The sequence below is a fragment of the Anoplophora glabripennis genome, unplaced genomic scaffold, assembly GCF_000390285.2.
Source record: "Anoplophora glabripennis isolate ALB-LARVAE unplaced genomic scaffold, Agla_2.0 scaffold503, whole genome shotgun sequence".
Taxonomy (NCBI): Eukaryota; Metazoa; Arthropoda; class Insecta; order Coleoptera; family Cerambycidae; genus Anoplophora; species Anoplophora glabripennis.
In genome coordinates, this window is record NW_019416593.1 from 48,696 (window position 1) to 62,246 (window position 13,551).

The window sequence follows — 13,551 nt, forward strand, 5'->3', positions numbered from 1 at the left end:
TATTTGGTATTGAGAATTTCTGTACCCCTACAATTTGAAATGTTCACAGTTTTAGTTAAATAAAAAATTGATAGCAAACTGTGTTTTGGTTCCGCTTTTTAAGTATTTAGGGTTGAAACCCGTTAAGAAGTCCCCGCCCCGGCGCCGCTGGCCGGAACCCTAATTTAATATTTACCCTCGGAAATTCCAGCCCGCTCCTGAAAGGAATCCTGCGAACGGCATGAGAGCGATAATTGAGGCAGAATAGCGGAAAATGTTAGCCTGCGTCTGCCAACCCGCGGACCCCGGCCTCTTCCGACGCTCCCCAATCCCTCTGGGGGCGCCCCCCTTAAAAATAACCAGCAGGACCGTCGCCCCCATACCCGGAAGGAGCGTCCGCATCTCGGGACCCGGTCTGGACGCCCTCAGAAACCATGAACCCGCGAAAATAGGCCAGACGTCGGTCCGGTCCGAGGAAATTCCGCAAACCTCCGAGAGTAGCAATGAAAATAGTAAAAATACAACTCGCGGGAGTTCGAAAGCCGCCAGCGAGTCGTCCTCCAAGTCGAGCTCTTGCGCCAGCTTGTCGGCGGTAAAAAAGAAGTGCGCGAAAAGGTGCAAACACTCCAAGAAAGGTGCTAGTTTACCGAACAGTAGCTCTAAATCAAGTGATAAAGAAGAGATTTCAAGCCTTACGCCGGATAGCGCGGACTGTGATAGGAAATTGGATGGGAAATCGAATGATTTCGAAAAGGTATGAAATTTAGATGTCTACAGTAGATATAGAGCTTATTTTTGTTCAGTTCTGGAATGCGATTATTATTATTTTGTACCTGCATTTCGTTTCTTGCTGCCTGCAAGGAAGTATGTATTAGAGATCGATCAAATTAAACTTTTTTATTATAATTTTTCCCACAAATATCTTTGATAAATAAAATGAATAAGTAGTTTCCCAGTATAATTCATAACTCAACCAAAATAATGAATAAGAAAGTACATTAATTATTAAAAAATATTATACAGTGGCCCCCGAGATATCCGAGATACTTCGTATTTGAATTATATGATAAATTTAAAATGATTATATTCACTTTTCCCAAATTCCCAACGGTTTTTAAAATATTGAGGTTTGAAGTTGCCAGTTGATAAAGAGTAAATTACAATTGGAAAAAAGTGTAGCTGATCAATGTGACCACCGCCTTGTGCAGTGCACAACTCAATCCTCTGTCGAAGCTCTCGTTCTCAGTTGTACTTCTCAATATTGTTTTTCACGACGCCATCAAACGCTGTATGAGTTTTATCAATGAGTTGGTATCTGCAATTAGGCTTTCCAATTGAACGGGTAAGAGTCTTCACATGTCCCCACATGAGAAAGTCTAACGGGTTGAGATCCGGATATTGCGGTGGCCAAGCAATGGGACCACCACGACCTATCCATCGATTCGGATACTTTTCATTGAGGAAATTAGTGACACCTCTTCTATAATTGGACGGAGCACCATTATGTGATTTGAAGAGAAACGTCCTGAAGTAGTAGAGGTAGATCTCCAAAAAAGCCCGGTATATCTTGTTGTGCAGTATCAAATCAATATTGACTATTCCTACCCAATCGTTTACGAAGAATTTTCTCTGAAAGTGGGTTTCTAGAATAGCATGAGAGTTTTCGATTGTCCACACATCGTTGTTGAAATTATTGATTCCATCTCTTGTAAATGTAGCTTCGCATCAGAAAAGAGTTATTGAAAAAGTATCCAGATGATTGCTCCACCATTCACAAAGACGAACTCTTTGAGGAAGATCCGTGGGGAGAATTTCTTGTACCGGTTGATAATGATGATCTTGCACAACCGTCCTACTTTATCCAGTAAGTACAGAAATTCTTCTCGTACTAGTACCAGGATAATTTTCAACAAGCTCAAGCACTTCTACAGCTTTGTTTCTCCGCATAACTTCTCTTTCACAAGTCCACCATTGGGAATTCGGGAAAAGGTAGTAGAATCATTTTTGCTTATTAGTCACAGAATTCACAAACGAAGCATCTCGGATATCTCGGCGGACACCCTGCATACACGCCTTTTCAATGACGTCGCTGTTAATAATTGCCATGGAATACATGCAAGTCCAGAAATCAATGTATTCCACGCACAAGCCTGAGTACAACCACATAGTGTTGCCAATATGCGGGTTTCATCCCCAGCGCTAGGGATTTTTTGAGTCAAAATTACAAAAAACAAAAATTTAAATGAAAAATATAGAATTTAGTTTTTAAATATTAACGAACAACAGGGAATGCAAATAGCAAAGCGGTATTTGTAGCCCTATACCCTACTGGGCTAAACGACACTTTAAAGATATAGCTAAGAATCTAAGTTGCCTCAATTTTTGTTCACATTTTATGTGACCACGCTCAGTTAAAACAGTGGTAGCCATTTTCAATATACATCGCGAACATAGCTACGTTGCGAACGTAGTTATATCTCGCTCTGTGTGACCCTAGCATTAGAGAATTTATTTTAGTTCTATGATTCTAAATTTTTGTGTATGTTCATTGAGTATTAATATTTAAGAACTTCTTCCATGTACAAATAAAGAATCAAATCTACATTGCTGCTTCAAGTAATGACGTATCCTTTTTAACGAATAAATGTACATATCAAGTCCTACAGCAGTCGTTGGGAACATTTTAATGAAGCGAAACTCAAAGGATTCGCCTGTAAATATCTCTCCTGAAAGCCGGAACGTACACACGCGCGTCCGTTTTTGTTATTAAAAATGTCGACGTGTTTCACTAACAGGAACGGCTGTTTTTAAAACGAATGAAGTGTTCCCCGTGTAATCCTATTAGGGGGAATTTATGTATAACGTTCCGTAATGCTTAGCGGGATTAACTGGCGATGGTCCACGATCGGGATTATAAAAGTGAACGCTGGAAATAAAACATGGAAGCGAATATAGCGCCAAATGGGCCGGATGTATATTTATCTCGTGATCGCGACACGTGGAAATTGACGTGGATTTTCAGTATTTCAGGATTAAGGCGGGTTTACACGTTCCGATGGATTTCTAGAATGATATGGGCATGGGATTCACAACATAACAAAACAAAATGGAATGTACAGTGCATCATCCATAGGTAAAAAAGAAACTAGATTCTTTTTGTGGTAATTTTCATGTTCCTTATATATGATTTAATTTTTTCATCCAATTTTAACAAAACCGCATCGAAATCAATAAACACAAATTAAAAAATATGCAATTAAAACGAAACCTACTAAAACATTTATCGTCCCATAAAAACCGAAAAATTAAAGTTTGTTTGCACAAATTTTAACGAGGACATAAAAGTTATAACAGGCAAACTAGTAAAATTAAATTAGTCTCAACCAAAAACAAATGGAGAGTTACAGATTAAGATTTATGGTACTTAAGAATATTTACGATGTAGTTTAGTTAAATTACAAAATGTAAAGCAATCAATCATCGTGCCACTATTAAAATTTTCAACGTGAGAAAAAATAGGTCTTTGTTAAGTCCCTGTTAAAGGTGCAAAGATAACAGCAATTATGAAGTCACGTCTATGCCTATATGTTTATTTTTTATATACAGGGTGACCCAGAACTGAGCCGCCATTACAGAAATAATTATCCAATTTATCTTTTTCCAATTTCGTATCTATTTTTACATCATGTGAAAGTCCTCTTTTCTCAATAACTTTTATTAAATATATCTTTTTAATATATCTTCCCTTTCGAAAGATGTCTATACTGATTTTGCCAAAAAACATAATATTTTGAATATTTATATTCCTTACCGACATATTTTAATTATTTTCTGCAAATTTGCTACATATTAAAAAAATGAAATAATGTACAGGGTGATTCAGTTAGAATGGGAATACGCGATTAAAAAAATTTAAACGTTGAAAAAATATTTTCAAATCATTATTTAAACCCTTTTTCGGGCCGCCCCTGACCGCTGACCCATAAAGGTTTATCGAGGGTGAATCTTGACCTATCGTAATATTCGGTCATTAACCTAGCTTTTAATACATTTTTAGTCCGTGAACAACAACAACGAATAAACAGTTTTTACTATGTATTATAATTGAATGTGAGTTTTTAGTATTTGCAATTAGTTCAGTTAATTATTCAGTTTGAAGTACGTATACCTTATTGTGTGACGTATTGCTTTTCAAAAAGTAGTACGGTAGGTACCTACCTATTTAAATTGACAGTACAACTAAAAAACAATCACCCATTAGTCCGTAGCACATTGTTAATAAAGGGATCAGCTACACTTTGATTTTGGAACCAACTGCAAAATTCAATGCGACTGGGGAAATCAGTTGTTTCGCTTCAACGTTCAAACGCTCTGTTCCCGAATACGCGGTTAAAATTAATGGCATTATGACTCAATCGCCCTGCATATGATTCTGATTCATCATCATAATAATGCATCATCATGCCATAGACATTCTTTCCTATTTACTCTTTACATTTCGTGTCAGTTTTATATTACATTATGAGTCGACAGTGCCAACAACAGCCAATAGTAGCAGATAGTTACTTAAGGTAAATTTACAATACACTGGGTTTAATCGCAACAATCGATTGTGTATTTGCCTTTGCATTTTTTGCTTCTTTTTTGGTATAACAAAGTAAATAAAAAATAACGAAGGATGTGAAATATTTTACGGGAATGTTACAAAAATATACATGCTTAAAAAGATGTATTATTTCTCCGAAAAACAGTACCCTTTCGTAAATTTCAAGTCTGGAAATCCGGATTAGGTATCTAAATTTAATTGCTGGGTCGTTTGTACATAATCTAGGTATCATTATTTTTCGATATTTCCATCAGCCCTGAGCTCCAAGGCAGGGTATCGATTACAAAGTCCAAGAGTAACTGGAAAGTTTGTCAATTAAACTTGGGGAAATTGATAAGACGCCTTAAATTCAAATGAGTTTCAACCTAAGACCCATCTACAGGTGATCGATAGGGAGCATTCCGTAGTGTTTTGTCTCATATTGTTAAAACGAAAAGTTAACTACTCAGTTTGTTAGGCAAGTGACATTACAAGGATATCATTTGAATTTCAAATAAATATTATATGAAGGCTAATATTACCTACTAACCAAAAAAAGACTAATCAAGTAAAAAATATATATGCACATATTAAAGACTCATCCTGTAAATTAGTTAGTTTACGTTAGAAAAACGCAAAACATATTATAAAAACAAAGCGAAAACTTATATGAACTCAATAAATACATTTTTTAAATTTTATTGTAGTCGTATTGTGTTTTTGAAAAAAAATCTATTTTCCTTAATGTTGCATGAAAACAAAGTACGACCCTGGAATGTACGATTCTCCCACGGACTTAAATAGTCGTATCAGCGAAGTGAATGCGCTTGGTTAGACAGAAGAGGCGTAAAGTAGAGGTCTTAGTTACAGTTTAGATGTTTGCTATGAACTGTTTGCAGTCAGTTCATTGGTTTGCCCAATAACTTCTCACAAGTATTCGAGATAAATGTTTATTTAATTTTCGACGGTTTACGCAAAAGGAATATTAGACGTCGGTGCTGTAATGTGTGGAAGTTTGCACATTAGAACTATTCTTCCAGTAACTGTAGAGACAAATACCTGTTAGAGACATTAAAGAGAAAAAGTAATTACGGTATTTATCGATCTCATTTCACATAGAACTTTATTTAAGAAAAAAATTCGTCGAAAAAATATCAAGCCTTCTTTTGTCTCCGAGGCATTGGCTGGGGCGTATCAAGAAAAAAAAAATGAGTTACGGAATGAAAAAGTGCTCCGGAATTAAATGAAAGCCTTCCCCAGAGGCGGATACGCAAACCATCATTTTTAAATTAATCCAACGTAATCCCCCGCATCCTTCTTCCCGGAAGGACGGCAATGAGTCGGAAAGAAAAATGAAGCGTAAAATAAATGTTCCTATTCAAAGGCCACGAATTGTGGCTTGTAACATGAAAAATTCTTCCGCTCCTGAATAGAGCTCATAATTCCACATAAAATAATCCCTTGAGAGTCTCTTCCGTGGAGTACTCTTATTGTGGCGGTTTATTATTTAAGAATCAACAAAAAATAATGGTAAATGTTCTCTACAAAGATATCCGAAATTTATTGAGAATGTAATAACTAAAAAAAAAGTGGTTGGTACTACAAAATATATTTAGTCAACATTTTAAGTTAAAGTAGTCATAATCTTCCCATCCACATGTACACAACAAAAGTCAATGCTTCACTGGTTTTCAAAAAATGGCAACATAAATTAATGACGAGTACATTAGAAATTAATTAAAAAAAGTAACGAATATTAAAGTTAACGAAATTTTAAGGTGAGAAATACCAATTTAGATTTTGTACAAATATGCTTCCAATAAAATAAGGCACTTCTAGTAACGAATATTAAAGTTAACGAAATTTTAAGATGAGAAATACCAATTTAGATTTTGTACAAATATGCTTCCAATAAAATAAGGCACTTCTTATATAAGCACAGTGATAGATTAAGCAATGAGTATATAGGCTAAATGTAAAAATAGAACACATACGCATACGCTATGCTGAAAACTATTTCCGAATGGGAAATTTTGTGAAGTTTTTGTTTTTTTATAATGGTGTAATGCTGTATAATGTTCATTGTAACCATAATGTTCTTTTGTTATCTATTTAGATATATTTTGTTAAACAATTTTGAATGTTCCAACCCATTTTTACAAATACTGTTCTATACCGACTAATGTTAATTAAACGAGGATACAATAGTAAATGGATGGAAATTAATAACTTTTTATTTTTCTGTTATATAAAATTGTTATTTCAACGAGCGGACAAACAAAATGAACCAATAAAGTGAGCTGCACACTTTTTAGATTTAACATAACTTTATTTATTCTATCTAAAAATGACTAATAGGTATTTCAAACCGAAAATGGGAGCTTAAGTGACTTTTGTATCAAAGTTTATACAAGTTGCAATTTAATATCAAAAATGTTCCAGAGCTACCATAACATAAGATTTATCTCGAAAACCATTTTTCTTAAATTGTTACTATTCCAAAATAGGGTTGTATCACTTTGTTCAAAAATGTTTTTTTTTTATTATTTCTCATCTATTTTGGACGTAATTTAATCTTCAAATTAAAACCGTAAAATTTGCCGCGAAAATATATTTGCGTGGTGTATTATGAATTGCATAATTGATGACGTAACAAAGTATTATTGTCAATACCAACGCAGGCGCGAAATTTTTTTTATATTTTGTGGCATGAGCAGATGGCTGCAACAAATAAATTCTCCGATTGTCTCAAACACAACAAAACCAATAAAAGCCGACATATTGGAAACAAAAAGAATAGTCAGTTTGCATATATATATATATACATAATGAAAGAGTAATGCGCAGAATAAGAGAATTTTCTTATTTAAAGCCACATGGAGTCATTCAACATGATTTAATAGCTGAAACAGACAGTGTGCTTTAATTAATTTACAGACTTCTCTTATTAAATAATTAATTGTACTTTTTAAAAACTTTCTTAAATATTTTCATACACATACAGATAGCTATTTCAAATACATAGTACAAATTTTGTATACAGGGTGGCCAAATGAAAACGAAACAGAACCATTTTCAGGAACTGCGTCAAGATTGTAGAAAAACGCTCAGACCCGTCGATTTTACATTAAAGAGGGACATTATTTGTTGGTATTTTTTACTCCGCCACTTTCACCCCCAAGCTTGGGAATTCACGGAAAATCGTAGTTTACGTCGTAAACTTTATTTTGCGAAAAATTCAAGTCTTAATATTTATAAACAATTGCGCTACGATTTTTTAAAGAAAAATTCTTATCTTGGCTCCTGTTTTTATGGCCTTGACCTACTTTATTATTTTAAAACTGTATTTCTTTTGCCAGCTATCCATTGCATCTATTTTCGGTGAGACAGCATAAATAGCAACAATGTTATTCAAATTGTTTATAAGCGAAAAATGCACGGTTTTTTAATGCACAATTTAAGAATATTAATGTCAAAAAACGGTGATATTTTTTAATAGGTCGCTTAGTTACGTCTTTAAGATTACGATGACGCTTTCAGAATAATGTTTGGTTGAAAATTAAGGCCTGTACTACAGAGGCTTAAAGTTCATAACTTTTGGAGCCTCCGTTATAAACAAATTGAATTGTGCGAAAACTATTGCACCTACAGCGCCCACTTTTGGCACACTTTTAAAGTATGACAAAACCCTCAACTTGTCATAGGTTTTATAAAATTTTAACAATAAATGCGATAGTTATAAACAAACTAAAAAATGGGCACTTTTCTTGTTTTTTTTTTGCAATAACTTTTTTGTTTATTAACCGATTTTAATTCAACAAGTCTCATTTTGTAGATAATTTTACTCCCTATAAGCTGTCTGTGAGTCGCCTTTTCGCTAAAATTGATGGTTTTCCCTGCAAAGTGAAAAAACTGCTTTCCTCATTTATTTGTTTAAATAGAAAAGTTAGCTAATAAGTTTTTGACTCACGCAATGGGAGATGTCTTGTATTATGTTCCTTTAGACAATTTTACAATAACCTCGCGGATAGGACTTTTTCGAGTTTCTCTTTTATTTTCGATAATTCTCCTGGTGTATATGTATTTATAGAGTAATATGTGATTTATTAATTATACATTTTTTAAATCGTTACTTCAAATCATTATCGTTCCACCTTTTTGACCAAATTTTGTTATAAAAACAGAAGCTATCAAATAAACGTAAATAAAACACAGAAAATAGTCATATGTAGTTAACTGCTATGTGCTGTCTATTTGTATTACATATTATAAATTGTGTGCTGTTTTGTAAAATAGGTAAATAAAAGACCTGTTTATGAAACTGAATGATTTAATTTTGGAAATACAAAGTTTTTCCAATTGTCCAATGCCTTTTCTAACAATACCTTTATATATTTTTCATCATATTTTACATTTGATGGTGACATTTTTTGTCGTTTCAAAATTCGGATCAGCCACAGAAAATAATCCATCTCGTTTCCCTGTGCAGACCATCTGCAATACATGTCTCCATGGATTTTTGAAACTAAACACCCTGTATATCTTAAAAATTTGTTTATGTATGGACCACAATCCCGATAACACATTAGGCGGTTGCGCTGCTGCGGCATCGCACAGCCGCATAGTGTGCACCGTCCTTAATGTGGGTTCGTATATATATTTTTTCATTTTTAAACTTATTGGTGTCACAAAACGAAACGGCAGAATTTAATACAACCCGGAGCAATAAAATATTCGGGTGACGCTATTCCTGTGACATTACTGGCGCTCTCCCATTTTTTTAATTTGGGAATCGACGCGTAAACCCGGCACATCCGGTCCCCCCTAGGGGGAAGGAAAACTACGCGAAACGGAGCGTATTTCACGGGGACGCGACGCGCCGCTATTTGAATGGAATGCCTGAATCATTGATCCCCGCGTCTCCCCTGACAAATATCCCCCACACCGACCCACGTAAAGTTTCAATTCTCCGGCCGTTTGTGTCATGTCTCTCGGATGAGGCCGCGCGTAAGGTGCTTTACGGGATTTCCTGGGATGTCCCGACGCCCGCCTTGCGGGAGGATCCACCAAAATCGAATAATAATTTATAGCCTAGGAGGGTGAGGGCGAAAGAAGTTAGTCTCTTAATAGGGTGCATGGCTTTAAAAAACTCTACAAATAAGACCGTTTCCATAATTGAAATTCTGTACGGGGTGAACGGAACGAAAAATTTAAAAAACGTGCTTAACCTCAGTTATATTTCTTTCATTAATAATTCAGTAAAGCAATGTTTTCAAATTTAGTATGTATAGGGTAGTCACGCAAAAATTGCCAACCATTTTCTCCGATATTGTTAGAGATACACTGAAAAAAATTAAATGTGAAAATACTGGTACATACTTGGAAATATGGCTATTATATGTACTCTCGAAAAACAGCACAGCAATCACTACAACAATTTATTATAAACTGACTTTCGAATACAGTCTGGCTTCATAAGAAACCCGCAAACTCGTAAATAGTGGTACGGAATTTTTTTTAAGTACTCGTCGTGATAAAATACATGTATTTCGGCAGTTCCAAAATAGTTTTAAACACATTTTTAATTTTTTTTCTCTAACTTTAAACTTCCAATACAAGTTTATGACATCAGTTAACTCAGCTTTTGCTCCGTTTTCGCCTTTTTAAATTTTTGACATAAGTTCATTAACCCTGTATTGTAATTTAGCGGAAAATGCAATATTGCAATAAAATTAGTGTAAAAAATAAAGTTACTTGAGAAAATGATATTAAAAATACAATTTTTAGTGTTTTTACTACCCCGTTGTAAATTAATTAGAATTTAAGATATATTTTTGTAACTGCATTTTTTGTTTATAAAAGTGGCCATTTTTGACGTTCCGGCTATGATCAGGATGTCTTGAAGTACAACTTACTGCATGTTCATTTTGACTGTTACCCCTTTTCCATTTGTTTTGTGCGGCGTCCTATAATGACAAACAACAAAGATATATATGTTAGTTTTTTAAAAAATATGTGCCCAGTGCTTGTTTTTATATATTTATTTTGTGCGGTGTCCTTTATAACAGATATGTATGTTGTTTTTTTAAAAAATAGTAGAATTCATGTGCCCAGTGGTGACTCATATCTAACGTTGCTACTCTTTGACATTTTAACAATCGCTTCTAGTTTTACTTTGAGTTTTTGGTAGGTTGGTGTTAAGTGTAAATTTATTATGGACATTATTGTTGGTGCTTTAACAAAGTTTTACTAGTGGGAAAGTTCTGAGACTTAAAAGTCTCTACTTTTTAACACTTGGTATTTTTGTAATACAAAATTCATTCGGATCTTCAAAGAAATTAAAATAAGATTGTTTTGAGAGTGAAACTATTTAAGGAAGCAAGATTGTACCAAAGTAACATTAAATTGGTTTATTTTCATTTAAGTAATACTTCCCTTGCCGTACCACCTCGGACACCCTGTACATTAAGGAATAGGAGCTAGGTTAACTTTGGGACAGTGTCAAAAACGAAACAAGGGTACCCTTTTCTGTACATTAAAATTTTACATAGAAGATACACACTGTGAAAGGTCTAACCTCAAAAAGTTGTCATAAATTGTCTCTTGGAGAGATAGTAGATGGCGAACTCTAGCAAATATTCAAAAGCTAACAACTCTGCCATATTTAGCACTCTCAGCCTGCTTCTTGGAAAAGATAGGACTATAATTTGATTTTATTCAATCATCTTCGACGCCATGTATCTCAAAAACAGGGCTGTTGTTGACCCTAAATTTTTTGCACTCATTTCCGCAACATCCCGTATATTAATTATACTGTTCAGTTATGACATAAATGAGCAGCTGTTAAAATGAAATCCCTGCTTTCAAAAATATCCTTTATATTTATTTCACAATGATAACCATCCTATTCGAATACGGATTACGTTACCATGCTCATTTTTTCCCACAGGTACTGAAAAGGCATTCCAGCTTTTCCCCTATCTAAGTCTTCGTTTACGCGATTACCCGAACAGAGTATTAAAATGTGGAGATGGATTTATTTTTCCAAAGTACAAGCATATAAACTTTGACAGGTTATTAGTATATTATTGCGGTATACAATAACGTATTAAATGCACTTTAATAACGAGGCGTAGCTCATCATTTGCCCGTTAATTACTTCTTTGGCTAAGCCAGGTTTCATGGCCAGCTCGTAGGTTATATTATTAAAGGAGATAATTAGCAGAATATCGATCGTATGACATGGAATTTACGTGTAAAACAATAATGTAGGAAATTAAATTACTAACGAAAGAGATTATTTGGTAAACCATAGTATAGACAATTTACCAGCAGATAACAATAAAAAAAATCATATTCATGTTTATTAGTACAATTTTTTAAATCATTTATTTAATTCAACCAACCATAAATTATTGTGTACCAAACTAAAATTCTTGATTCTTGATTCTTCTGGTTTTGAGGGTACCTACCGCATCAATTTTATTTTCATTTTACCTTACTGATAAGAGTCAAACTATAGTTTGTAATAATGTTAGAATGCATGCCTCCTACTTCTAAGCATTTATCCAATCTTTTCCTAATTTCCTTTGTAGCTTTAAACAACGTTTCTCTTGAACGATTTTCACAAAAATGTCTAATCTTTTGCTTTAAATGCTTCTAACTTCTCGTGGGTGTCTTATATACTTGATTTTTTAATGTTCCCCATAAAAAATAGTCTGAAGACTTTGAAGTCCATTCTACGGTTCCATTAATTCCAATCCACTTAGTTCCGAAAGTATTTTTTAAATAGTCTGTATCTCTTTTAGCTTTATGTGGAGGAGCACCATCGTGTTGCAACCACATATTCAATCTGAGCTGCAGTGGCACATTTTCAAGCAGTCTTGAAAGCTCCCCTTGCAAAAAACTGTAGAGGCTGGTCCATTTTCGATGGGATTTCAGGGTATATCAGAAACTACTAAAGATATGATAAATCTGACACCACGTTCTCGAGCTTGATTTTCATGGCAAACTCGATTGTCAAATCAGAAATTTGCTATCTTCATTTGTTTCTGAGTTACAGGGCGTTTCTCGTTATTGTGACACTTTTGAACATGTCTGTATCTCAATTGTTAAATAAGTTAGAGTTAAAGTGAAAACTGCTCAAGACTAATTATTTGGCGTAGAATTGAATGCCGGTATTAGATTTTTAGTAGGTCTTAAGATTCCGGAGTTATGACCCAAAGTTATAATTTTTTAAATGAAAATCGTAGCTGGTTATGACCTAAAAAATTGGAGATTTTTTTTTTGCTTCTCAGCAATATACCACATGCTATAGTTATTTTTCCAAACACAGAAGATACGGGGTGTTTTATATATAAATTCGATCCCTTTTTACATTTTAATATGGCTGGCTATGAAAATACATACAAAACTATAATTCTTACTTTTACAAAACTCATATCTGTTGTAAAAATATGACGTTTATTTAAAATATATATTACAGATAAGAAAAGACAGTTTTCAAATTTTTATTCCACTTCAACTGAAGTTACAATATTAAACGTAAATTAAACAATAGTAAGTACCTGCATCAATAAAAACTTTCAAAAATGATAGCTAAATGTTCAAATTAACGTCCCTCAACTGTCACACATTTCACGCATCTTCTGGCAACGCTTCAGGTAGCATTCAATTAAATGTATATGTATTTAAAATATTATTAAAAGGAATTTTAGAAAACCCCAAAGGAAAAAGTCCAACGGACTCAAATCAGGTAACCTAGGCGGCCATCTGATCGGCCCGTTTGATCCTATCCACCTATCTCCTAAAATTTCGTTAGTATTATATTATCACACGGGTAGATATATGTTGTGCATTTAAAATAAATGTCATATTTTTACAACAGATATGACTTTTGTAAAAGTAAGAATTATAGTTTTATCTGTATATTCATAGCCGGTCATATTAAAAAGAAAAAAATATATATAATTTATATATAAAACACC

General features: G+C 33.9%; 1 protein-coding gene across 1 annotated transcript in view; it reads left to right on the forward strand.

Annotated features, from left to right (window-relative positions):
• The first annotated feature begins 253 nt into the window (after window positions 1-253).
• Window positions 254-13,551, forward strand: part of LOC108914824 (apoptosis-stimulating of p53 protein 1) — a 35,803-nt gene continuing 22,505 nt past the window's right edge. Inside the window, exon 1 of the mRNA XM_018720716.1 lies at window positions 254-733. Coding sequence (XP_018576232.1) covers window positions 254-733 — 480 coding nt within the window. The remainder of the gene's footprint in view (window positions 734-13,551) is intronic.